We start from the raw sequence: 24,310 nt of genomic DNA, 5'->3' as shown, positions 1-24,310 counted from the left end.
TAGAGAAAAACACTGGAAGAGATACTAACGCAATGGGGTCTTACAGAATTGACAAAATATAATTGCTCAAAAAACTTATTTTACGTGTAATAAAAATTCAAAGTTTGTCGTCCGGCCCGTTCACCAACATGGGAATGGGCGGGGTTAAAAGTTGTACTGCAGCCAGCCACTAGAGGGCAGCTGACTCACGTTTTAAACGTTTTATCACGACACACAATACTGCTCTAAAACACAGTGCTCTGATAAAGAAGATAAATGGAATGTATGGAAGCCCATTTCCGCCACCTAAAATAAAAAATAAAAATTGCTATCTCATTATTTTGAGATACTAAGTCATTATATACTATAGTATCTCAAAATAATGACTTAGTATCTCGAAATAATGAGATAGCAATTTACTTAATAATGAGAAAAAAATATATGTGCTGTTTTTTTTTACTTTAGGTGGTGGGAATGGGCTTCCATATAAATGTCTGTATTGTAAAGACGACATTTTACCCTGATGCTTTTGTCGGCATTTTTCAGGTGCCCTGGATGCTGCTGCTGAAAAAATCAGAGAATTGGAGGCCAAGGTCAGAGAATTAGAATCTCAGCTCAGGGGCCTGCAAATCAACAGATTTTGTGCAACTGATGAGAAGTTCAGATTCTACACCCGTTTTCCATCAGAGAAGGTATTTTTGATCTTTTGGGAGTCGGTTGCTCCCTCAGCATCCAGGTTGGTGTACTGGAGTAAAGCACAGAGGAACGAGGGTGTGATGGAAATTGAGAAACCAAGTCCAAACCAAAGACTGGCACTTGTGGATGAATTGTTCATGTACTGCTGCCGTGTTGCAGTTGGCCTGAAAGAGAAGGTTCTTGCAGACATCTTTGGGGTCAGCACAACAACTGTAAGCAGAGTTCTCATCACATGGGCCAACTATTTATACCTGGTCTTGGTTTCAGTGCCAACCTGGATGTAAAGGGAACAGGTCCAAGCAACCATGCCAGAGAAGTTTAAACAGTACTGTTCAAACGTTAGAGTGATCCTGGACTGTACAGAAATCAGATGCAAAACTCCATCATCGCTTACACTCCAGTCTGAAACATTTTCAGTGTACAAGAATCACACAACTTTTAGAGCACTGATAGGTGTTGCCCTATGTGGTGTAATCACCTTTGTTTCAAAGCTCTTCACAGGGGCAGTGTCTGACAAAGAAATAACAAGACAGTCTGGAATTCTCAGCCTACTGGAACCAGGAGACAAGGGCAGACAAGGGCTTTATCATTGACCAGATGCTGTCTGATGTTGGTGCAACACTCATCATCCCCCCCTTCAAGAAATCCACCTGCTTCAGCAAGGAGGACACGGAGAAAACACAAGCCATAGCTCGTCTCTGAATCCTGGTGGAGAGAGCTATCAGAAGAGTCAAAGAATACCACATCTGGGACACAACCATTCCTCTTACCCTTTCAGGCTCAGCGAATCTGCTGTGGACTACCGGTTGTTGTAATGACCAACTACCAAGGTCCCTTAGATTTAAACAGTGATGTACCTGTCTAAATTATTCTTCTAACACTGGAAGAAACAAAGATACAAAATTATTTATAGTTCTATTCATGTTTAATGATGGAATGAAGGTTTTTTGTTTATATTATGTTTTTTTTTTGTTACAGACCTGTAACAACTTCTTTAAGAGGCTTCTCTGTCCTCCACTCATTACCTGTATTAATGGCACCAGGATGATGTTTCCTCTTGTGAGTCTTGGTTCCTCCCAAGGTTTCTTCCTATAGTTTTTGAAGGAGATTTTCCTTGACCACTGTTGCCTTTGGCTTGCTCACCAGAATTTTTTTTGTTGTTGATGATTCTGGACTTCTATAAGGGTGCTTTGTGTAAAAACCACTATATAAATACATTTCATTTGATGATTAATGTTTATTAAATGTTCCTTTTCTACACAATGTTTGCATATTTCATTAATGAAGGTAACAGGCTGGTAATATAAATACAGATTTAATACATATTAGCATGGGGGCATAAAGCACAACTTCTAGGTTACTCCAGGACTAGGGTAGGGAACCACTGCACAAAAACATTGAGTATACAGTGGTACCTCGAGATACGAGTTTAATCCGTTCCAGACCCGTGCTCGTATCTCGAACTGCTTGGTTCTGGAAGCAATTTAACAATGTAAAGTATTGTAATTGGTTCCGGTCCTTAAAAAAGTCACAAAACTAGCGTAAATGTGGGGAAAAAAGACATGTTCTTTATTAATAAAGGCACACGCAACATGTATAATTAAACAATAAAATAAATGTAGGAGAAATAGTTATTACAGTACAGTAGTATCAATAAACATGGTACAGTACAGTAAGTACGTACTGTAATCCTTAAATGGCGCTGCGGGGGGTGGGGGGAGTGGGGGGTGTTGTACGAGTCTACTTCACCGGACATACCACACATATGCTTAACAATAGAAACACTTTCACAGTCTAAACGAGACAGGCGAATTAAAGCTGAGAAGACAAAAGGGAGGGGGGAGGGAGTACGGGGGGTGAGGAACCTGATCGATGCACCGGACACACGTACGTACATGCTGAACAATAGAAATTAACAGAGAACATGTTTCAACTGTAAAAAATCTTTTTTTCCATATAGTACTGTACTGCCACCTAGTGGTTCATGCTCGTATCTCGAGCGTGCACTCGGGTGTCGAACAGAAATTTTGCTCGTCTCGGTGCTCGCATCTTGGATCGCTCGTATATAGAGCAGCTCGTATCTCGAGGTACCACTGTACTGGCAGGCAAAATAAAGTCACAATAACAAAAACAATGAATTATGTACAAGAATGTTACATAAAAATGTAGGATATGAGCCCCTTTAATACTAAAATGCTGGCCCATCACTGCACATTCAGATAGGTTTCCATATAGGTGTTGAAAAAGAAAAGGTCAAGTTTCATCTTCATTTCCCTGAGCACAGAGTCATCTCGCCAAACTCTCAACTGTGAGGTCGCTTTTGGTAGATGTGATAAAATCACACCAGAGCAAACCAGTTACTACCAACTGGCCTTGAACCTGCCAAAAGTACTTGTGGTTCCTTTTCAGTTTGGCCTGACCATTGATGAACCTGATGTGTGTGGCGTCCGATATACAGTCAATGTTTGGGCATTTGACTTCAGCAAGCCCAAAGGGAAGATGTGCAGAAGGATCATATACCTTAGCATCAGGGCTGGTACCAAGGTAAGGTGCATCAGGATGTATTAAAAATCCAGACAGTAACACATCTACATTACACAGGTCACTATACTGCTGCAAGACCTCTGGCTCTAGGTCAATACCCCTCTTCATGGCTGACGTCTGCCGCACCCCCTTTAGGATCCTGACTGCTAAAGCCTGACTAGATGACTCCCCCTGAACATTGCAAACTTCCCCAAATCTGCTGGAGGTCAATCGTGGCTGACGCACTTGCTTCCACAGTGGATTTTCTGACAGGCCCCTTGTGTTCTTCTCAATGATGCTGGATAACTCACTAGTGATCTCTAAACTCTCTAAATGGTAAAAGTGATGGTAATTTGGAACAAAATGAAGATGTTGTTCCAAATTTTAGCCATGTACTGGAAGCTGTGGGAATAAGGGGGCATTACCATGCTTACTGATTTCTTGTGTTACCACTGGTGGACACTGATATGACTTTAGTGGACTCAAAATTTGGACCTGTCCCACATGGTTCAGTTCTCTCATATCAGATAAGCCGCACAAGACCTTGCAAATTCCTGGTTGTGGTCTAAGGTCTCTTTTTTTTTTGAGTAAATCTTTTTATTGTCAGTTTTAATTTTAACACTGAACATAGGGGAGCAGAGTACATATATTACAGAGATTTCCATTGCACAGGTTCATAAGACAACACATACACATTCATCTCACAGAGTGAGTGAACTAATAAGAGAGAGGAGAATAAAATAAAAAATAAAATAAAATAAAAGAACACCCCAACCCCTCCTTACATAGACATAGTCCCTAGGCGCTAAGCAAGGAGCTCGTCACTCCATATCTTACTCTGTATCAGGCTTTTACACGATTCTGAACAACAACAGCATATCAGGCCTTGAAGACAGGGAGAGAGGTCATATCGTTATTCTGGAATTGCTGTAAGTAAAAGCTTTTCCATAAAAGCAAAAAAAGGCTTCCATGATCTTTCAAATTTGGAGAGAGAACCGTTCAGAGTGCATCGAATTCGTTCCAGAGTACAATACAGAAGGACATCTCTGATCCACTCGGGATATGTGGGTGGAGCAGGGAGCTTCCATTTTAATAAAATTAGACGTCTTGCTAATAAGGTCACAAAGGCCACAAAATCAGAGCGATATTTTGGCAAGAACAGTTCAGGTGGTGTAACACCGAATACGGCTGTGACAGGGTTAGGATCAAACTGTAGCTCCAAAACCTCTGATAGTGTTGAAAAGATTTCAGTCCAGAACGTGAACAGTGATGGGCACTGCCAGAGCATGTGTATTAGGGAGGCGGGACTTTGGTGGCAGCGATCACATTTTGGGTCCACATCTGGGTAAATTTTGTTAAGTCTAACTTTAGTCCAATATACCCGATGAAAGACTTTACATTGGATCATTCCATGTCTGGCACAATAGGATGATGAATGGATCCTATACAATATTTGCTGCCAGTCATCATCGGGCAGGGGCACACCTAGATCCTTCTCCCATTGTTCTTTAAGATTCAGTAAGGGTGTAGTTTGGACCGAGCTAATTAAGTTGTATAGATGAGAAATAATTTTCTTAAATGTAGTTTGCGGTCTTAAAAACTCATCGAATGGTGTAGACCAGGGGTACTCAACTGGCGGACCGCGGTCCGGATCCGGACCCGAACGCAGTCCTGTCCGGACCCAATCTCATTCCTGATTAACTGGATACGGACCAAAACAAAACCGGAGCATTTATTTCAGGGCTATTGACAAAACACTCCGTCACGAGTGTTACGTTTACCACCCCCGCTCAACAACTTACGTTCGCCACCCTCTCAACAATTTAAAATAAAAGCCTGCCTGGTTGACGCTTCGCGAGCGGCGCGAGGGTCCGCGCGGCGAAAATGACGTAATCGCTGTGGCTCCGCGTGTGCGCGAGTGCCTCGCGCGCTGTCGGTTCGCGAGGTCGTGCACCTCTCGAATTTTGTAACTTCGCGCGCGCCGCGCTTCAGCGCAATGAACAAAGTCACGTTTTCAGGGTTCATACACCTTTATAAGGTGGAATTCAAGCACTTGTACGTCACTTTCAAGGTCCATTTTCAAGGCTTTACGTTCGCCACCCCCCCCCCCGCTCAACAACTTACGTTCGCCACCCCCGCAACGGACCTCAGGTCACAGGTATCTGGCAAAATTGGACCGCGGACAAATTTAGTTGAGTACGCCTGGTGTAGACTGTGGAGTTAGTGGAAACTGGGGGTTCATTGAGTTAGCAAAACTGCGCACTTGAAGGTAACGGAAGAAATCGGTCTAAGGTCTCTTAACAGGGCTCCAGCTGATAAAACTGCTGGGTCAGGAAGGGGTCCTAAAAAACAAAAACTATCAGTCCTACCAACCGCTAAAAAGGCGTGGGCGATGTTAAAACAACAGAACATGAGAGGGAGTGTGTTATTTCGAATATCATCATCACAGACGTGATGTTATTCGCGATAACACATGCCCTCAAGTGTTCTATTGCTTTCATACAACAATTTTTACAAAATAAAGAGGATAAATCAAAGAAGCCCTGAATTTCATATTGAATATGCTTTAATATTGACAATATCTTCCACCAAAAACTAGTTCCACATGTATAACGAGTGCTGTCTCTCGTTATAAAGTATTGTCAATATTAAGACATATTCAGTATGACATTTAGGGCTTCTATGACTTATTTTCTTTCTTTATTTTGTAAAAACTGTTGTATAAAAGCAACTCTCGAGGTTGTGTGTTATGTTATCATGAATAACACAGTCCCTCTCTATTGCTTAATTATACCAAATTATATTATTAAAATACTCACCTGGGTATGCTCGATAGAATGTAGACTTAACACAGCTTCGTCCTGGTGCCTTTGGCTTCCGTACCACAAGTTCATCTATGGGTTCTGGACGAATCCCCTTTAACAAATGCAGAAACAGTCACCAGAAGAGTTACCAGTTAATTAAAACACCTGCCCTGTAGCTACCTTCACTGGCCATTTTATCAGGTCAATACATCACAGTGACCTTAAGTGTACAATTACTGTCTGCAGAGCCGCAGCTGATCTGCAAAATACCCCCTCTGTACCACATTCACAGCAGTGACACTGACATTGTTTGGTATATCAGACATAACAGTCCCATGCAAGTATGGGAATGTCATATATAGTATAAGTATATAGCATGGGGCGTACACGGGCACTAATATACTGTGAAGACCAACTGCTTGACTGCAGGATGCAACTGTTTACCAACAATTTGAACCTGCAAACTTTAAACTATCAAACTGGTTCAGACATCTTACCTGGTTCCTTGGTCTGTGCCATGTTTGAAGGACACTAGTGCATGATAGTGGTGGTGGCACTGTTTTTGCCCCCATTGTGCTGTAGTGTGCAGCTTGAAAAAGCAGTGCAACCAAATGGTTACACAAAGCCGAAGCTGTTTAACACCACAGGCTTCATAACTGCTTGCAGTACAACCTTGAAAGAAAGAACAACAACATTAGAATAAAAGATGCAGATGTTACACTATAAGAATACACTCACTCATAAGGAATGGTTAAGTTAAAAAAATCTAATTCTCACAATTTTCCACTTAAGTGTAGCAGATTGGCAAAAACATTTTCCCCTATTTCAGTGAAAAAAATGGAGCCGCAAAGCTTAAAAGACTTTGAATCACTGGATGCCAATTATCACCCAAACCGTTTCCATAACTACAAGCCCAAAACTTACCTCAATCCACTAAAACAGCATACAAGATCTGTAGGGAGTTCAGACTAGTCGATATGATTCAAGACATAGAACTTAAGGATTCAGGTGACTCTTGACTTTCAGTAATTAATAGCCACATTAGTATTGCAGCTTCAGTTTAAAACTAAAGCAAAATTTGGAAACCCAACATGTATTGGCTGATCAATGTAACTGAAAGGAACAAATTATAAACTTTAAACTGTCCAAAACTGCACCCTATTCACTACATAGTTTTGAGATTTGTTTTTTTTGTGTGCCTGAAATTAAACTGAGGAACAGTTTAAATCCTACCATGCACTGCATTAGACTTAGGTGTCCAATGATGTGGCAATCCTTACAGCAGTCCTGAGGACCCCACAGCAGGGGCGAGGCTAGGGTATTTTTAGTGGTGCTAAAGCACCACCGTGAAGTTGCTCAGCACCCCCTGGCTCAACACATTTTTTAAATATTATATTATGCAAAAACCTTGCTCTGTACCTGCGCAATACTTTGGTATTGTGCCTCTGTGAGCACTGGGGGCTGGGCACCCCTAAAGACCAGATCCTAAAATCGCCCCTGCCCCACAGCATTAACATTTCTGCATTTGCCCTCATTTAGTGAACCTGATTCTACTCATTTGTGATATACAAAGAGTTGCCAGTTTATTAGAACACTTGCCCTGTAGCTACCTTCACTGGTCACGTTATCAGGTGTGTAAGAAGAAATAAAATATAATGCACTAGAGGGCACCGGCTAATGCATGTGGATGTTTCTAAGGAATACGGAGTAGGGCATCGTTTCGGACTCCTGAACATTGAGAAACCTGTAGTGTATGGGGCTCCTCGTTTTTTCTCATCGACCGGTAACACCTTGCCTGCACCACTACTTCCTCATTCACTATATCTGACACTGCATTTGAAAGGGGGAGAGTTAGCTTGATTAGCTTACTGACAACTTCACCTGTGGAGAGCTAAAGGCTTGTTACAGACACATCTTGACATTCTCATTTAAAACTGAAAATATGCTGTACTACTTTGTTACATTAACGTTAGATAAATAGCCCTCCGTTAACAGCTACTTGCTATAATTACCACTAGTTAACAGGTTTGTTAGCTACTAGCTAGTACAGAGTAGGCTAACTTAGTTAGCTAACTAATGTTTGCAAGTCACTTACCTTGGGCGCCCAATGGAGAATGGGTTCTTCCTGGAGTTTTTCCTTGCCATGGTCATTTTTTACGGGGTATATACAGAATATTAAGACAACATGAGGGTTAAGAGAAAACCCTCAACAAACATAAGCTACCATAAACGCATACAATTTTGTACACATGAAAAGCTTGTATTAATATACAGAATCCACTGCCATTTTGTTATGAACCATTCATTTTAAAGATGGCTGCAGACTTGGCAAAGACTAGAGTAAACTAATTGAAGACAGGAACATGACACAGATGAAACATGACAAACGAGGGGCTGAACAGGCATGGAACAGGTAAACAATACAAGGAAGGGGAACACTGAGGGTGAGAAGTGTCTCACCCCGCGGAGTGCTCTGACCCAAATGGGCAGCCAGGACAGGAAACTGGTTGGGGCAAGGGAACAGGATTGAGGAGTAGAGCAAACGTGGGGGGTCTGGTTGAGACATAGGAATGAGCCTGGGGGAGACAGAGCGGATAACGGAGGAAGACAGATGGAAGTCAAGAAGAGAGCGGTCTGGGAGTAGGGGAAGAGGTTAACACAATGGTAAGACAAACATGCACAGGGACCAGATGGACAGCTGCATGGCTGGACGAGTGCAGGCCCCAGGCGGGCCTCTGGAACGGGTGCAGGCCCCAGGCGGGCCTCTGGAACGGGTGCAGGCCCCAGGCGGGCCTCTGGAACAGGTCTCGCTGTGGCAGATGATACGGTGTAATAGGGCAGCGCTGTAGCTGACAAGATGGTGTCCGGGGGGGGGGGGGGGGGGGGGGGGGGGGTTGTTTTCAAACAGCATCTGTATACTTCTCTGTATATTTGATAAGTGTTTACTGTTTTCGTTTTTGTACACACACACACACACACACACACACATACATATATATATATATACATTGAATTGCAGTACCTTTTTAAATTTTGTTTTTATTTCTTACATTACCAGCATTAACTCCTTGTCAATGTGAAAACTGTTATTATTTGGCTTCCCTCTTAGGTATGTTACAGTACTCTATAAAATGTGCACATAATGACAATTACACTGTTTTAAGCTTTTAATTTTTTTTTCCAATAAATGTTGAGCATATTGTAATATTTTACATATTTTTTAAATGCTCTTTTAATTACAAAATTTTCACAATTGTTTCAGCCAAACCCATGACCTTGCCATTGCTAGTGCTTTGCTTAGTAGCAAATATGTACCATTAAGTTAATAATTGTGCCATTCACATATTTTTTATTTTTATATATTCTGCAACATTCTAGAGTAAGGGGGGATCAGGGAGTTGAGAATGTCCAGATAGCACGCTTCATGTTCAGTCCGTGGTACTGGGAGGAGCAGTTTCATTTCTGGAAAAAGTGTCCACAACCAGCGGTGCGTTTAAACCAAAATATGTATCAGACATTCTCATATTCTCTTTAATCCTGTGAAGATCTCTGAGATTAAGGATACACAAACTGTAGTCTTGTTTTCAAGTAACATTGTAGGCTTTGATGATTTTTCTGCTCTTAATGTAACAATTAACGCTTTTAGTTGATTAAAAATTACATGCTTTTACCTGTGTTTTGGCCTTAACCCAAATTTTAATGTTATTCAGGAATTCTAACATGCTTTCTATAAGTAATTATTTCGAAACAGGACCATTCCATATTGTAAATGGAGGCTACTACAGCAGTACTTACTGTCTTCTGAGGTGCAGTACTTTTACTTTTTAGTATCGAGAGATTATGGAGAGATGTGTGGACTGCAGTGACCAGCGTGTACTATGATGTCCTCCACTATCTTGAGGAAGGCAACTATCTTGACATGGCAGACCAAACATACATTTTCTGTTGCCATTATACCTTTGTACCAAGACTTCAAGATGACCTAGACATTTTTCAAGATGGCTGGGACAATCACCAGAAGGCAACAGGACTCCAAACCAACTGTGGGCAATAGGACACGTTTATCAGCCAGTTCAGGAGCCCCAAAATGAGGAGGTGGGTATGTTGTTACCCATCACATGTCTGTATTTACTCTAATACACTTGGAAGTTTTTTTGATTCAACACTGACCCTGGATTACCCAGTCCTGCATATTTTTGTGTATTTCTTCCTCTAACACACCTCCTTAACCTAATAGAGGGTTTGTTAATGAACGTATTTGGTGGTATGGATGCAGGGTAAATAGTAACATGTAGGGCATGAGGTACTCCAGGACCAGGGTTTAGAACCCCTGGTTTAAGCCAGGTCAGGTTTAAGTACTATAAGAAATCTCAAACTATTGGTTGGTACAACGCACTTCCTTGATTTTTGCTTTTTTATTTTTTATCTAGGCATTGGACATCCCAGAGATTGACTGGGAGAGCAGTGGGTTACCTCACATTAGAAATGCTGGAATTCATGTTGCTGCAACAGGCTGTCCACTTACAGCAGAGCAGTTTACAGCACTCAGAGACCTCATTGACCCCAGAGCAACATCACAGTCACGTGGTGCTGACATCTACATGGCTGCTGTGCAGTTCTACCAGACTCTTTGAGTGAGAGGTTTATGAATGTGTTTTGGAGGATGATGGGGGTGAAGGCAAGAAAACTGCTGCAGTGGATCGTTTTCAAATAGAAAAGACTGGAAATGTTAAGACACTATTGCCTTAAACATTTAAGTTTTCATCAATGTCTTAAAACTAGTAGTTTCCTAATAGGAAGTATAAAGATATCCCATAAAAGCTTAAATGTATTCATTACAATTTTATTTGTAATTCACAATGTCAAGTAGAACACAAATAAAAGTTTATGTACTTCCAAGATTGTCACTTGTGACCAATATTTTGTTAATGAAAGGTGGTGTATGGTAACAAAAAAGGGTTTATGCATTACAGTAGAGAAACACTTCTCTGCAGAATGTAAACAGACATTCAAAGACATGCACAATTGTAACAATGCTTGCACAGTCAGCATGTTAATAAAAGTAATAATAAAAATTAGTGGTGGGCCGTTAACGGCATTAACGCCGATAACGGCCCACCACTAATATATATATATTTATGTCTATATAGGATATATATATGGTAAAATGTAACCATGGTCAAAGAAAATTTTTTCCACTTAGAAAATCAACAGATCCTCTAGAGCAGGGGTCACCAACATGGCGCCCGCAAGGACGTCATGAGTCGCCCGCGGGCCTGTTCTAAAAATAGCTCACAATGAGCTGCATCTTTTTTTTTTTTGCTACTATTAGAGATTGTCCGCGATTGCCGTGTGGCTACTAGCTAGCGGGCTATGTAAATAATGTACTCGCCAACCAACAAACAATAGCAAAATGTAACGCAATCACCATAATTGTACTGTCCTTCCAACTTTGCACTGTGCAGAGGAGGAACTGGCAGCAAGGTTGAACACTTCTCTTCCATTAATACTCTGAAGACCACAGGTTGTCCACAGGTTTAATAATGTAGAAAGTGTGAAACTGAATAAAAACTACAACAAAATACAATTACAACATATACTATTGTAATAATACACGGTCCCTACAGTGTAACATAGCATACATTGACACTGTATTAGTGCACTATAAACATTTGGCTTCAATAATATATGACAGCTACAGAATAAATTTATCTGATATTGCAATATATCATGATAGAACTAAATATAAGTAAATAAACAATATACATACAGACGATACCACGAAAGACGAAGGATGAAGGCAGATGCATGTGGATTATCTGTCAGTCATCAAACACATGTAAAACATCCATGAACTTTCTACTTCCTGTGATGTTACTGACTATTTACAAAATCACTAATAGGAGGTGCTAAAGCTACACTTACAACACTAACAGCACAAGCTAACAGCACAATAATAATTGAAAGAAACTCATACCAGTCTCAATGAACTGCTGAAAATATCCCGAGATGCGACACTTGTTTTCCAGTGGTCAGTCGTCATCATCATCATCTGCACTGCTTTCAGTGGGCCAGCGTATGTATGGGAGCAATATCTTAAAAACAAAAGCACTCAAGACTCCTGCTGTTTGTATATGTCTAGGTCATGTACACCACATAAATGTGTTATCGAAAATTGTTTTCTTTAAAAAATATGTACATAAACATACCTGTGGCATAAGTGAATATTCACTTTCCTTTGGAAAAACCTGCACATCTTTCCTTTCAATCAACAGTGACCACACCTTGGTTTCCTTTAGTCCTTTCCAAATTTGTTTCAACTGACGCAATCGTCTACCAATTACCTGCAGATTTGGCAAAAGTCACAATACAATACTGCTTAATTTCATGTAATGTATTAAAATTTGCAGTGAAATGGAATGTGTAGATAGGGCATGTTACCGCATGTGACAAAAGGCGTTCAAAGAGCCACCTTCTGTTTGTATTGGTTGGGCCAGGTAGATCCCAAGAAAGATTCAAGGACAGTCTGGCATTCATCTTCACTGAGTTCATCATCTCCATCAACCTGGACATAAATGGCTGCAACAACTTTTTCAATAAAAATAGAAAGAAAAAAAAATTAAACACATGATGTACATACCAATTTGATGATTTCTCGTATATCATGGTCAGGACAATCTTCTATTTGCACTGTGGCTGTCTCAGGTGAATCATGGACAATTGCTCTGCTGAGTCCAGGCAGCCGAGGCCCCCCATGTAAGAATGTCCCAGCATCCGTCCAGCTACTAGAAACATGTCACCCTCAATGAGGAACTGGGATGATGAAGGGACCAGATGATCAGGTTCACCTTCAAATAGGCATGTCCTTTCGGTATTTCCTGTAATTGAAAGATGGACACGAATGTCAACATTTCTAATTCCAAGAAAAAGTAATAAACATGTGTAACAATGATCATCATCAGTGTGAAACTGAATAAAAACTACAACAAAATACAATTACAACATATACTATTGTAATAATACACGGTCCCTACAGTGTAACATAGCATACATTGACACTGTATTAGTGCACTATAAACATTTGGCTTCAATAATATATGACAGCTACAGAATAAATTTATCTGATATTGCAATATATCATGATAGAACTAAATATAAGTAAATAAACAATATACATACAGACGATACCACGAAAGACGAAGGATGAAGGCAGATGCATGTGGATTATCTGTCAGTCATCAAACACATGTAAAACATCCATGAACTTTCTACTTCCTGTGATGTTACTGACTATTTACAAAATCACTAATAGGAGGTGCTAAAGCTACACTTACAACACTAACAGCACAAGCTAACAGCACAATAATAATTGAAAGAAACTCATACCAGTCTCAATGAACTGCTGAAAATATCCCGAGATGCGACACTTGTTTTCCAGTGGTCAGTCGTCATCATCATCATCTGCACTGCTTTCAGTGGGCCAGCGTATGTACGGGAGCAATATCTTAAAAACAAAAGCACTCAAGACTCCTGCTGTTTGTATATGTCTAGGTCATGTACACCACATAAATGTGTTATCGAAAATTGTTTTCTTTAAAAAATATGTACATAAACATACCTGTGGCATAAGTGAATATTCACTTTCCTTTGGAAAAACCTGCACATCTTTCCTTTCAATCAACAGTGACCACACCTTGGTTTCCTTTAGTCCTTTCCAAATTTGTTTCAACTGACGCAATCGTCTACCAATTACCTGCAGATTTGGCAAAAGTCACAATACAATACTGCTTAATTTCATGTAATGTATTAAAATTTGCAGTGAAATGGAATGTGTAGATAGGGCATGTTACCGCATGTGACAAAAGGCGTTCAAAGAGCCACCTTCTGTTTGTATTGGTTGGGCCAGGTAGATCCCAAGAAAGATTCAAGGACAGCCTGGCATTCATCTTCACTGAGTTCATCATCTCCATCAACCTGGACATAAATGGCTGCAACAACTTTTTCAATAAAAATAGAAAGAAAAAAAAATTAAACACATGATGTACATACCAATTTGATGATTTCTCGTATATCATGGTCAGGACAATCTTCTATTTGCACTGTGGCTGTCTCAGGTGAATCATGGACAATTGCTCTGCTGAGTCCAGGCAGCCGAGGCCCCCCATGTAAGAATGTCCCAGCATCCGTCCAGCTACTAGAAACATGTCACCCTCAATGAGGAACTGGGATGATGAAGGGACCAGATGATCAGGTTCACCTTCAAATAGGCATGTCCTTTCGGTATTTCCTGTAATTGAAAGATGGACACGAATGTCAACATTTCTAATTCCAAGAAAAAGTAATAAACATGTGTAACAATGATCATCATCAGTGTGAAACTGAATAAAAACTACAACAAAATACAATTACAACATATACTATTGTAATAATACACGGTCCCTACAGTGTAACATAGCATACATTGACACTGTATTAGTGCACTATAAACATTTGGCTTCAATAATATATGACAGCTACAGAATAAATTTATCTGATATTGCAATATATCATGATAGAACTAAATATAAGTAAATAAACAATATACATACAGACGATACCACGAAAGACGAAGGATGAAGGCAGATGCATGTGGATTATCTGTCAGTCATCAAACACATGTAAAACATCCATGAACTTTCTACTTCCTGTGATGTTACTGACTATTTACAAAATCACTAATAGGAGGTGCTAAAGCTACACTTACAACACTAACAGCACAAGCTAACAGCACAATAATAATTGAAAGAAACTCATACCAGTCTCAATGAACTGCTGAAAATATCCCGAGATGCGACACTTGTTTTCCAGTGGTCAGTCGTCATCATCATCATCTGCACTGCTTTCAGTGGGCCAGCGTATGTATGGGAGCAATATCTTAAAAACAAAAGCACTCAAGACTCCTGCCGTTTGTATATGTCTAGGTCATGTACACCACATAAATGTGTTATCGAAAATTGTTTTCTTTAAAAAATATGTACATAAACATACCTGTGGCATAAGTGAATATTCACTTTCCTTTGGAAAAACCTGCACATCTTTCCTTTCAATCAACAGTGACCACACCTTGGTTTCCTTTAGTCCTTTCCAAATTTGTTTCAACTGACGCAATCGTCTACCAATTACCTGCAGATTTGGCAAAAGTCACAATACAATACTGCTTAATTTCATGTAATGTATTAAAATTTGCAGTGAAATGGAATGTGTAGATAGGGCATGTTACCGCATGTGACAAAAGGCGTTCAAAGAGCCACCTTCTGTTTGTATTGGTTGGGCCAGGTAGATCCCAAGAAAGATTCAAGGACAGCCTGGCATTCATCTTCACTGAGTTCATCATCTCCATCAACCTGGACATAAATGGCTGCAACAACTTTTTCAATAAAAATAGAAAGAAAAAAAAACACATGATGTACATACCAATTTGATGATTTCTCGTATATCATGGTCAGGACAATCTTCTATTTGCACTGTGGCTGTCTCAGGTGAATCATGGACAATTGCTCTGCTGAGTCCAGGCAGCCGAGGCCCCCCATGTAAGAATGTCCCAGCATCCGTCCAGCTACTAGAAACATGTCACCCTCAATGAGGAACTGGGATGATGAAGGGACCAGATGATCAGGTTCACCTTCAAATAGGCATGTCCTTTCGGTATTTCCTGTAATTGAAAGATGGACACAAATGTCAACATTTCTAATTCCAAGAAAAAGTAATAAACATATGTAACAATGATCATCATACCTAGATTAATACTGAAGCCAGCTTTAAGCCTTTGAATAATTGCTGAAAAGAAGTATCTTGTCACTCCTTCACCAACAGCAACATCTCCTAATATGGTAAACACAATTTAAAAGATAAAAACACAGAAATTAACAAGTTGTGTAAATGAATTAACAATTAACAAGTTGAAGGTGGTGTGCTGGACTTAGTCCTCCAATATCAGAAACTGAATTAGGGTCATTCTATTATCATCCACAATAAAGATCTTGGCTCAAATTCTTGGGGTTAAAATTATTAATACTACAGACTATATTTTTGCTGTATTGACTAGACATTTCCTACTGTTCTTTCATACAAAAAGCTTTACAATGCTTTACAATTTTTGACTTGAAAAGGTACAGAAACGTCTAGCCCAACACCTGCAGCCTAAATCTTGCAAGCTAGACATGATTTTGAAGATTCAATTGATAAATAACTGAGCATGGTACTTCTTAGATCAGATCAATGAACTAACTATGGGCTAGTTATTTAGGTGGTGATGAAAAAATTACTGATATGAATATTTACTGATAATGGCTATACTTGCTGCAAATGAACCAGAAGTTATTTCTGTATAACTGTTGAAACATGATCAGGAAGGTGCACTGAAAGCACTTTAAGGAAGGTAAATATGTTTTCTCTACAGAGTTCAGATTCAGTTGAGCATTATTTAGTCTAGATGCCAATAATAAGTGAAACAGAAATAACTGTCTATGGTTGGTATCCCATTCAAGAAGAAATCTGTTAAACAGCAATTTCAGACCACTTTTTCGTGGTCTCGCTGGACTCGCACTTAAAATGAATGAATTAGTGGCTAATTTTATGTGATTTACGTAATTTCGAACATATCAAATCTTGTTGAACATGTTCGTGTTTGTTCTGTTATATACCGTTCAGTAGATCAAAAGTTCTGGAGTTTTGAAGATTAAGGTGATTTGTAAGCGCTAAATAAAGTAACTTCCTGTTCGAAGGCAGAATTAATTCATGGTTAGGAAGATTTTATAAACTCTTAACTGCTACCATGTGAAATTTCATAACCATCCGAGAACCGGCAATGAGTGAATTTGTTCAGTACAAAAACGCGCATCCTGCAGGTCGAGTACATGTAGCTTAGACGCTCCACAGAAAGGATAACCAGTAATTCCTCCCTTAATCTTTGACCTTGACATTTGACCTGTATTGATCAAAGTAATGTTGATGTGGTTCCATATCCTGTAGGCCAATTGTATTTTATTCCTTCCTTGAAAATTTCATTTCATTATCTTCATTATTTCCATTATTCACAAATTTGACCACAACATATTATTTGTATTGTAGCACATAGTACAAAATATTTAGCTCACTACATTAAAATATATAAGAGACCTGACATTATCTTGACTAGGGCCAGCTGCACTTCCTGACTGCGAGGTCAACAAGGACAACAGGTTCCTTGTGGACCTGATAACATTTGCATTTCCCTACAAGCACAAAGAAAACACAACTAATATTTGTACCCTTTCTTGCATCCTACGCATTCCCGCCATGCTGCCAATCGTGGAAAGAAAATAAAGGGTTTAACAAGAATGAATAAACATGTATAAAATGGCGGCATGAACAACTTCTGAAACACTCTGCTATGCCTTTGTTTTTTATATGCATTTAAAACATTAACTGCCAATAGCAAACCATTTACTACGATACTTTTGAACGGTCCAAACGCGAAGTTTAAACGTATTGCCCGTTTTACAGCCTGTAGCTAGTTCTGATAACTAGAACCAGCAAGACCCTGATTGTTTTATGCCCTAAAATTAACTATTTTCTATCCTACAACCATTCTGACAAATGAATGTTACTACGTCAGGGAAACACATACTTAAACGATAATGTTAATCAGTACACTTCAAACTCTTTATATGAGAGCAGCTCATACCAACCAAAGCTCTTAGTTAACCTCTACTAACAAGCTAGCTAACTAGCTAAAGTTCCCCCGCGTTATAACGCAACCACCGTTACGTAACGCAACACATCAAACTTGCCGCGTTGAATCTGAATAACTTTGGATGCACTTACCTCGTTGTGCTCCATTAGTTGTCTCCGCCACAAACGCGACTGATCTTCACCCACAGACGCGACCGAGAGTGAGGCACCGCTGTGATTGGTTTAATGCGTTGGATTGCTCTAAGGTTTACTTTTCCTGAGAAGCCCGGATGTTTCATCGCGGGTCTGAATCTGTATTTCTGAGTTTTGAATCATAGCGATTTGAATTTAAGGATCTAATTTTTTTTCATGTGAAAAATGCAAGTTGTAATATTGAAATTTATTTTTTTCCAACAGCAAATTTCACCATCTCGCAAGTTCAAAACATAAAAAAGCATTGTTAAAATTCAAATGTATGAATTACGCCATTAAATATTTCAAGTGTATTAAATGTAATGTAAATATAATACAAATATACAAAATTCAGATTCAAATATTTATGCTCCATATTTTTAGCTCCATATTCATCAGGTTATTGTAGCAGCCTGGCTGATTTGGTGTTTTGGTTAAAACATTTGGAAGTCGTGACATCGCGCGTGCTAAGCCACTTAGAATGTTTGGTTTTGAATGTTTGATTGGGAAGGTGGAATGTTTGGATTTCAGTTTCGATGCTGAAAAGCTCAAAACCGGTCGTATGAGATTTTGCTCTGCGATTTACAATCTAATGCGATTTTCTAATCTTCACTTTGAGAATGAGTTTTTACCCTCTGATAACTGACCTGCCTGGGCAGGAACAGAACCACGTCATGGACACGCCAGATTTTACCACTCATGGTGAGAAAAAAATGTTCATATACTGTACATAACTTTATACTCAGGGTTGCCAACTCTCACGCATTGAGCGTGAGACACACACATTTGACCGTCTTCACACGCTCTCACGCCACACTTGCGATATCTCACGGCGAAAAAAAAAATCCGGTTTATTTATCTCTGATCTACATCTATGATTCAATTAGTTACTAGTTCGCTCTGGCGCCAACCACCGGCGATCGATATAATACTTAATTTGTGTCCATTTTATCGATAGATCGCGATATAACACTTAATTTGTGTCCATTTTATGTTCACCCCCCGTCGACAACTTACGTTCGCCACCAATTTACACTCGCCACCTCCTCCAGGTTCAAATCTCACTCCAAGCGATCTTCAAAAGTTGGCAACCCTGTATACTTCTATATAAGACAGTACATTTAGTGAACATTGCTTATGAGTATTGATTTCCATAGGCTTATTTATATTAAAAATGTAATATACACATGTATGTAGTTTTCTAAGGTTTAGAAAAATAACCTATATATATATATATATATATATATATATATATATATATATATATGTATTCTACTGGTGACTTTCAAGCTCTTTATTTCATGTGTACAGGACATTTTGATTATTATAATTAATGGAGCATGGGTTATTTCTTTGACTCAGCACAATTTTCATAAATCCCACCATGTTAACATTCTCCATGTTGCCATGGAAAATGCAAATACAAATAAACATTTTTAAAAAGAAACGGGTTTCATGACATGACATCACAAATTCTTATGCATTCTCCCCACATTCTAATGACATCACATGGCACCATAGCCCTTCTTATAATCACTTGTTCATAATCACTTACAATAAGAATAAAGGAATATAAGAGGAATAAACTTCTTGAAGTCATGAGATCTGCACAGATTATAGTCACTTTCAGAAACAGAAAAAATGTGCTCCCATGCCTTACAGATTTATTCAGCTGTTTTAGCTCTCAAGTGAAAAGCACAGCTATTCTGTAGCTTTGATTTGATGCACTTTATATCTTTTACGTCAAACGTTTTATTTAAATGTCTACATTTAATTTAAAATTTAATAATGTGTTTTCCTCTATAAATTTATTTCTAACATTTCATTATTTAATTTTTGTTCTATTTAAATCAATTGTATTTAATTATTTGTGATAGCTTTTATCTCTATTTTTTTTCTTATAGACCTGATGATCTTATAGACTCATGCTTCCTCTGTGCCCTGGGTTGGTGTTTTGCATTTAAAACAGGGTTGCCAAATGACACACGCATTTGACCGTCTTCACTCGCTCTCACGCCACACTTCCGATTTCTCACGCAGTGGGTGGGTGGGGGGGTTGCGAACGTAAGTTGTCACCGGCCGGGGTGTAAAATGGACACAAATTAAGTATTATATCGCGATCGATCGCCAGTGGTTGGCACCAGAGCGAACTAGTAACTCATTGAATCATAGATGTGAATCAGAGGTAAATAAACTAGATTTTTTTCCGGCTTGAGAAATCGTATGTGTGGCGTGAGAGCGTGTGAAGACGGTCTAATGCGTGTGTCTCACGCTCAATGCGTGAGAGTTGGCAACCCTGTGTATCTGCATGCACGGACGTAATTTGGGGGGGGAGGGGGGGTCATGTCACCCCCACTTTTTCAAAAGCCAGTTTTGGACCCCCCCAGTTTTTACGGTTAAAACCAAATATTTAAATACCCCCCCCACTTTTTATTACAAAATTACGTCCATGTCTGCATGTACCTGTAACTAATTTCTCAACAGTGAACTGTACCAAAAAATGGTTGGAGTATCCAATTTGAGGGCATTTTACTGTTTGATTTTGAGTAACAAAACAGGTTATCGTACAAGCTTGAGGCAGTAGACCTCAAGTAATAGTTGTAACAATGTGACCCCCCCCCCCCCCCCCCCCCCCCAGCCAGCATGTATGTTCTGTTTGTGTCATTCTGAGCAATTACCACAGGTGAGTTCTTGAAAAGTGCATCTAACTTCAACGATCTGATTCTATCTGGCAGGAATGAATAGTGACCATGGAGAAGATAAGCCCAAGGAGACTGGTGAGTACTTTACCGTTTACTCCATGTTCCAGGGATGCACCGGTTCTGTGTCCTGCAAGCATTTCTGAAGCAACCGTGTTGCTGTACGAAAGCCGTAACGAATGCCTCTGTTTGTCCATGTAGTGGTGCTTGCCAGTGGCGATGGCATCCCTCTACCCCAGATGGTCCTGTTCCCAGCAGAACACCTCTGTTTAAATTGGAACCAGGTCCATCGTATTGGAGCAGGTCTACAGAACCTGGGCAACACGTGTTTTTTAAACTCTGCCCTTCAGTGTCTCTCCTACACTGCTCCTCTCGCCAACTACATGCTGTCCAGAGAGCATTCCACAACATGTGAGTCACTCCCCATCCTTCTCCTCCTGCCACACATCTTGGTTCTAAAGTATTTAACATATCCAACGTAGCCTGTTTTAGTTCTTGCATCATTATGTAATCAGCCTTATATGAGCTGACTGCAAGTTGAACAAGAGTAAATTGTCTAACATTTCTAATATCACAAGAGAGGAGCAGAAATTAAGCTTGGTTGTCTAGACCAATGTTGGGTAAAGAATGGAGTGTCCACTGGTATGAGACGATATTTAGGGCTGTTCAATAAAAGGTGTTAACAGAGGTGTCAGCAGGCCTCTGTTTTGCATGAACCAGCAGGTGTCTTTGTTGGGAGCAGAGTGTGCTTCTTCCCATTGGCTGCAACAGTTCATTCAGTATCTCGATCATCTCAGGATGATCTACACACAGTCCTTAATTTCACAATGTGTTCAGAGTTTCTATGTAATGCTGTAAGACAAAACGCAGATCTGATGAACATTTGCTATGATGTTTTGGGTTTATTGTATGTTTTCCCATCTGTTGAATGAAGTCTTTATCAACCAAGGGGTGCAGTTGTCCTTTGTACAAACTATTTAACATTATTGTGAGTTTGTCAATGTTATTTGCTTCCGTAAAGGTTTTCTAATTGATATACATAGAAAACATTTGGTTGGAAACATGGCTGTGTTAATTACCTGCTTATTAACTGCTTATTAACTTTCAAGATTATCTACTGGTATTTAGTGATACCATCTGTATATTTATTATGCCTTAATTCTGAGTCCTCTTTTTCCCCCGAAGGTCATGAACCTGGATTTTGCATGATGTGCATCATGGAGAATCACATCACCCAGGTGTTTGCCAATTCAGGAAAAGTCATTAAACCCATCAGTGTGCTGAATGAACTAAAATGTGAGTATGCAAATGGTGATGGACAAAAGCAACATCATATTCCTTTGAGCACCGTTAAATATGAACATTTCTAATTGTGGTCCATCTCCTTTTCTTTTTCAAAGGTATTGCAAGTCATTTCTGTTTTGGGAGTCAAGAAGACGCTCATGAGTTCTTGCGGTACACAGTGGACACTATGCAAGAGTCCTGCCTGTTTTGGAGCATGTATGTTTACTTGGACCACACCCTATATTATTGCTCAAGTTGCTAAATTATTGAAATTTTAGCATTCATCTATTTCTTAGCATGTTTGTTGGATATCTGTGGGTCGCAGAATTGTTACTTGACTCTTCTTGCAGACAGATATTTAAAAATGTCACTTCTAGCAGGTGCAGCTGTGGCTGTTAGTCAGGTGTATTATTATTATTATTATTATTATTATTATTATTATTATTAATATTATTTGGAGAGTAAATACGTGGATCCAAGGGTCCTTTTTTGGCGTTTTTTGTGCTTTCCATTTCACTGACTGAAAAAAGAGCGGAGACTGGTGCTTGATACCGGTGTGAAGAAAATTGCTGATGTATCCACCAGTTATTAAGATTGTCCTGTATCTAAATGAGGCCAGGTTGGTCTAAGAAAATAGAAGTAGTTCTGCATTTGTGCAGAAACTGCACAGGCATACAGGGTGGTTTACTCTCACCCCTCTCTTCCATACCACAGTCGACAGCTTGTTTATGTGTGGCTAACACGTTAGTCCACCAGCGCTCTGTATGTGGGCTGTGCGCTCTCTCCCAAGTTGCTTTGATGCGGTGCCAGCTGCTGCTTCTCAACATCTCTCCACTACTGGCCAGCCAGCAGCCTACATTCAGAACGAAGCGTTTGACTTTACCAGTTACGTGTGGAGATGAATCCATCAGGGAATCGCTGCGTCGTTCTAGTTTCTGGCAATTTTCACGTCAGACCTCATTTCTGTTCTGCTTTGTGCTTTTAGAAAGCGTTATTCAGAAAGGCGTTTAGATACACTTAAAGGTTGTACTCTTACAATTGCATGTTTGTTTATATTCTCTTTTTAATTTCTTGTTTTAGTTTCTATCTGAATAAATTACATTTTCTGCCTTGTCTGATGTTTTTATTTAATCAGACTGGACAGGGAAACACAGGCAACCACTCTGATCCATCAGATATTTGGAGGTTACCTGAGGTCAAGATGTGAGTTTGTCAGTCATACTTCATTTCAATTTGTGAACATCAAATGGTAAAATGGTATTTACTGTAAAATGTTACTATAAATTATTTATTTCATAAGTGTTCAATGTGTATGACTGGCAATGCTATTTGAGATGTTTTTGATCAGTTAAATTGATTATATTCTTTCTGATTTCACAGTGGAGTGTTTGAACTGCAATGGAGTATCTGATACGTTTGATCAGTATTTGGACATTGCACTGGACATTGAGGTAGCCATCAGTCACTCTGTTGTATCTTTTATAAAGATGTCCATAGAAATGATCTGGGCTTTGAAATTGATTCTATCAGTTTGTTAAAGTGTGTGCGTGCATGTGTACATGTGTGAGGTGGACATTTGTTTAGATTATTAATTAGGTCTGCTAATCATGGCATGTCTGGCTTACAATTTAGTCTTGTATGAGAGTTGCTGTCTTAGTGAATTAATGATTACTCAGTGAATTGATAATTGCTTGTCCCAAACTGGTGTCTGAGATGTAAAGCATCATGGGATCAGTTTGACAAGATTTTCTTTAGCCCTGTGTCTGTGCCTAAGCGTGTTTACATGTGTTTTGTAGACTGCTCCAACCATCACCAAAGCTCTTGAGCAGTTTGTTAAGCCTGAGCAGCTTGATGGAGACAATGCCTACAAGTGCACCAAGTAAGTGTCCCAGCTCAGATCTGCTCCACCATGCTGTCCAACAGGGTAACCATGTGTTTTTTCCAAAAGTAGCATGACCAGTAACTTTAGACTCAGGAAGGCGGATACAAACTGCCAGCCTCATTTTCAAAATATTTTCACATAAAACTCAAAAAGCCGTCTTCGGCCACGTACTACAGAGGGCTTTGAAACCAATGGATAAGAGGGATAAAGGTGCTCTTTACTTCTGTCCCTTAACACACGGCAAGTCTATTTTGGATAAGTCTGAGGCACACCGGTTTATCTCTGGAGATAAACCAAGCTCTATTTGTTGTCATGGGACCACTAGTGGTGAATTTACTGTGGTCTGTGTTGCCTATTATCTTTTCTGTCCTCATTGTGAATTTGGTTGTGTTTGTAGATGTAAGAAAATGGTTCATGCCTCAAAAAGATTTACAGTCCACCGTAGCTCGAATGTGCTCACCATTGCTTTAAAGCGCTTCGACTTCAACGGAAGCAAAATTGCAAAGGTTTGACCACCGTACTTAATTCTGCCGCACTGTTGTACACTTTCCTTAGTCGTT

General features: G+C 39.6%; 1 protein-coding gene and 5 long non-coding RNA genes across 8 annotated transcripts; 2 read left to right on the top strand and 4 right to left on the bottom strand.

Moving 5' to 3' along the window:
* Positions 1 to 2,221: 2,221 nt before the first annotated feature.
* On the bottom strand, positions 2,222 to 8,853 carry LOC143505048 (uncharacterized). 2 transcript variants are annotated; one of them, XR_013127745.1, is made up of 4 exons: positions 8,098 to 8,853; positions 6,500 to 7,832; positions 6,018 to 6,114; positions 2,222 to 5,540 (listed from the first exon to the last, which is right to left on the bottom strand). It is a non-coding gene; the product is annotated as an uncharacterized LOC143505048 (long non-coding RNA). The 2 variants fall into 2 exon arrangements; XR_013127744.1 differs by having other exon boundaries at positions 6,500 to 8,853.
* A 131-nt stretch (positions 8,854 to 8,984) lies between these two features.
* On the top strand, positions 8,985 to 10,987 carry LOC143505052 (uncharacterized). Its single transcript, XR_013127746.1, has 3 exons — positions 8,985 to 9,489; positions 9,831 to 10,097; positions 10,433 to 10,987. It is a non-coding gene; the product is annotated as an uncharacterized LOC143505052 (long non-coding RNA).
* A 1,240-nt stretch (positions 10,988 to 12,227) lies between these two features.
* On the bottom strand, positions 12,228 to 13,262 carry LOC143505042 (uncharacterized). Its single transcript, XR_013127740.1, has 3 exons — positions 12,643 to 13,262; positions 12,444 to 12,567; positions 12,228 to 12,346 (listed from the first exon to the last, which is right to left on the bottom strand). It is a non-coding gene; the product is annotated as an uncharacterized LOC143505042 (long non-coding RNA).
* A 395-nt stretch (positions 13,263 to 13,657) lies between these two features.
* LOC143505043 (uncharacterized) lies at positions 13,658 to 14,675 on the bottom strand. The gene is made up of 3 exons (XR_013127741.1): positions 14,052 to 14,675; positions 13,853 to 13,976; positions 13,658 to 13,755 (listed from the first exon to the last, which is right to left on the bottom strand). It is a non-coding gene; the product is annotated as an uncharacterized LOC143505043 (long non-coding RNA).
* A 391-nt stretch (positions 14,676 to 15,066) lies between these two features.
* LOC143505045 (uncharacterized) lies at positions 15,067 to 18,584 on the bottom strand. 2 transcript variants are annotated; one of them, XR_013127743.1, is made up of 5 exons: positions 17,847 to 18,584; positions 15,777 to 15,863; positions 15,456 to 15,693; positions 15,262 to 15,385; positions 15,067 to 15,164 (listed from the first exon to the last, which is right to left on the bottom strand). It is a non-coding gene; the product is annotated as an uncharacterized LOC143505045 (long non-coding RNA). The 2 variants fall into 2 exon arrangements; XR_013127742.1 differs by having other exon boundaries at positions 15,262 to 15,693.
* Positions 18,379 to 24,277, top strand: LOC143505044 (ubiquitin carboxyl-terminal hydrolase 42-like). The gene is made up of 9 exons (XM_076996090.1): positions 18,379 to 18,587; positions 20,621 to 20,662; positions 20,786 to 20,995; positions 21,770 to 21,880; positions 21,985 to 22,084; positions 23,004 to 23,071; positions 23,249 to 23,319; positions 23,665 to 23,747; positions 24,148 to 24,277. Exons 1-9 carry the CDS (start codon positions 18,506 to 18,508, stop codon positions 24,260 to 24,262), a joined length of 882 nt encoding a protein of 293 aa, XP_076852205.1. The 5' UTR covers positions 18,379 to 18,505; the 3' UTR covers positions 24,263 to 24,277.
* The last annotated feature ends 33 nt before the right edge of the window (positions 24,278 to 24,310 follow it).

The sequence above is a fragment of the Brachyhypopomus gauderio genome, unplaced genomic scaffold, assembly GCF_052324685.1.
Source record: "Brachyhypopomus gauderio isolate BG-103 unplaced genomic scaffold, BGAUD_0.2 sc361, whole genome shotgun sequence".
NCBI classification, from domain to species: domain Eukaryota; kingdom Metazoa; phylum Chordata; class Actinopteri; order Gymnotiformes; family Hypopomidae; genus Brachyhypopomus; species Brachyhypopomus gauderio.
This window is presented reverse-complemented; position numbering and strand designations above follow the sequence as displayed.

Bases quoted from the DNA above. Each gene is read 5' to 3' on its own strand.
- LOC143505044 (XM_076996090.1), top strand. From the start codon at position 18,506: ATGAGTTTTTACCCTCTGATAACTGACCTGCCTGGGCAGGAACAGAAC. The intron at 18,588-20,620 runs GTGAGAAAAAAA...TCTATCTGGCAG, and splicing joins GCCAGATTTTACCACTCATG to GAATGAATAGTGACCATGGA. The intron at 23,320-23,664 runs GTAGCCATCAGT...TGTGTTTTGTAG, and splicing joins ACATTGCACTGGACATTGAG to ACTGCTCCAACCATCACCAA.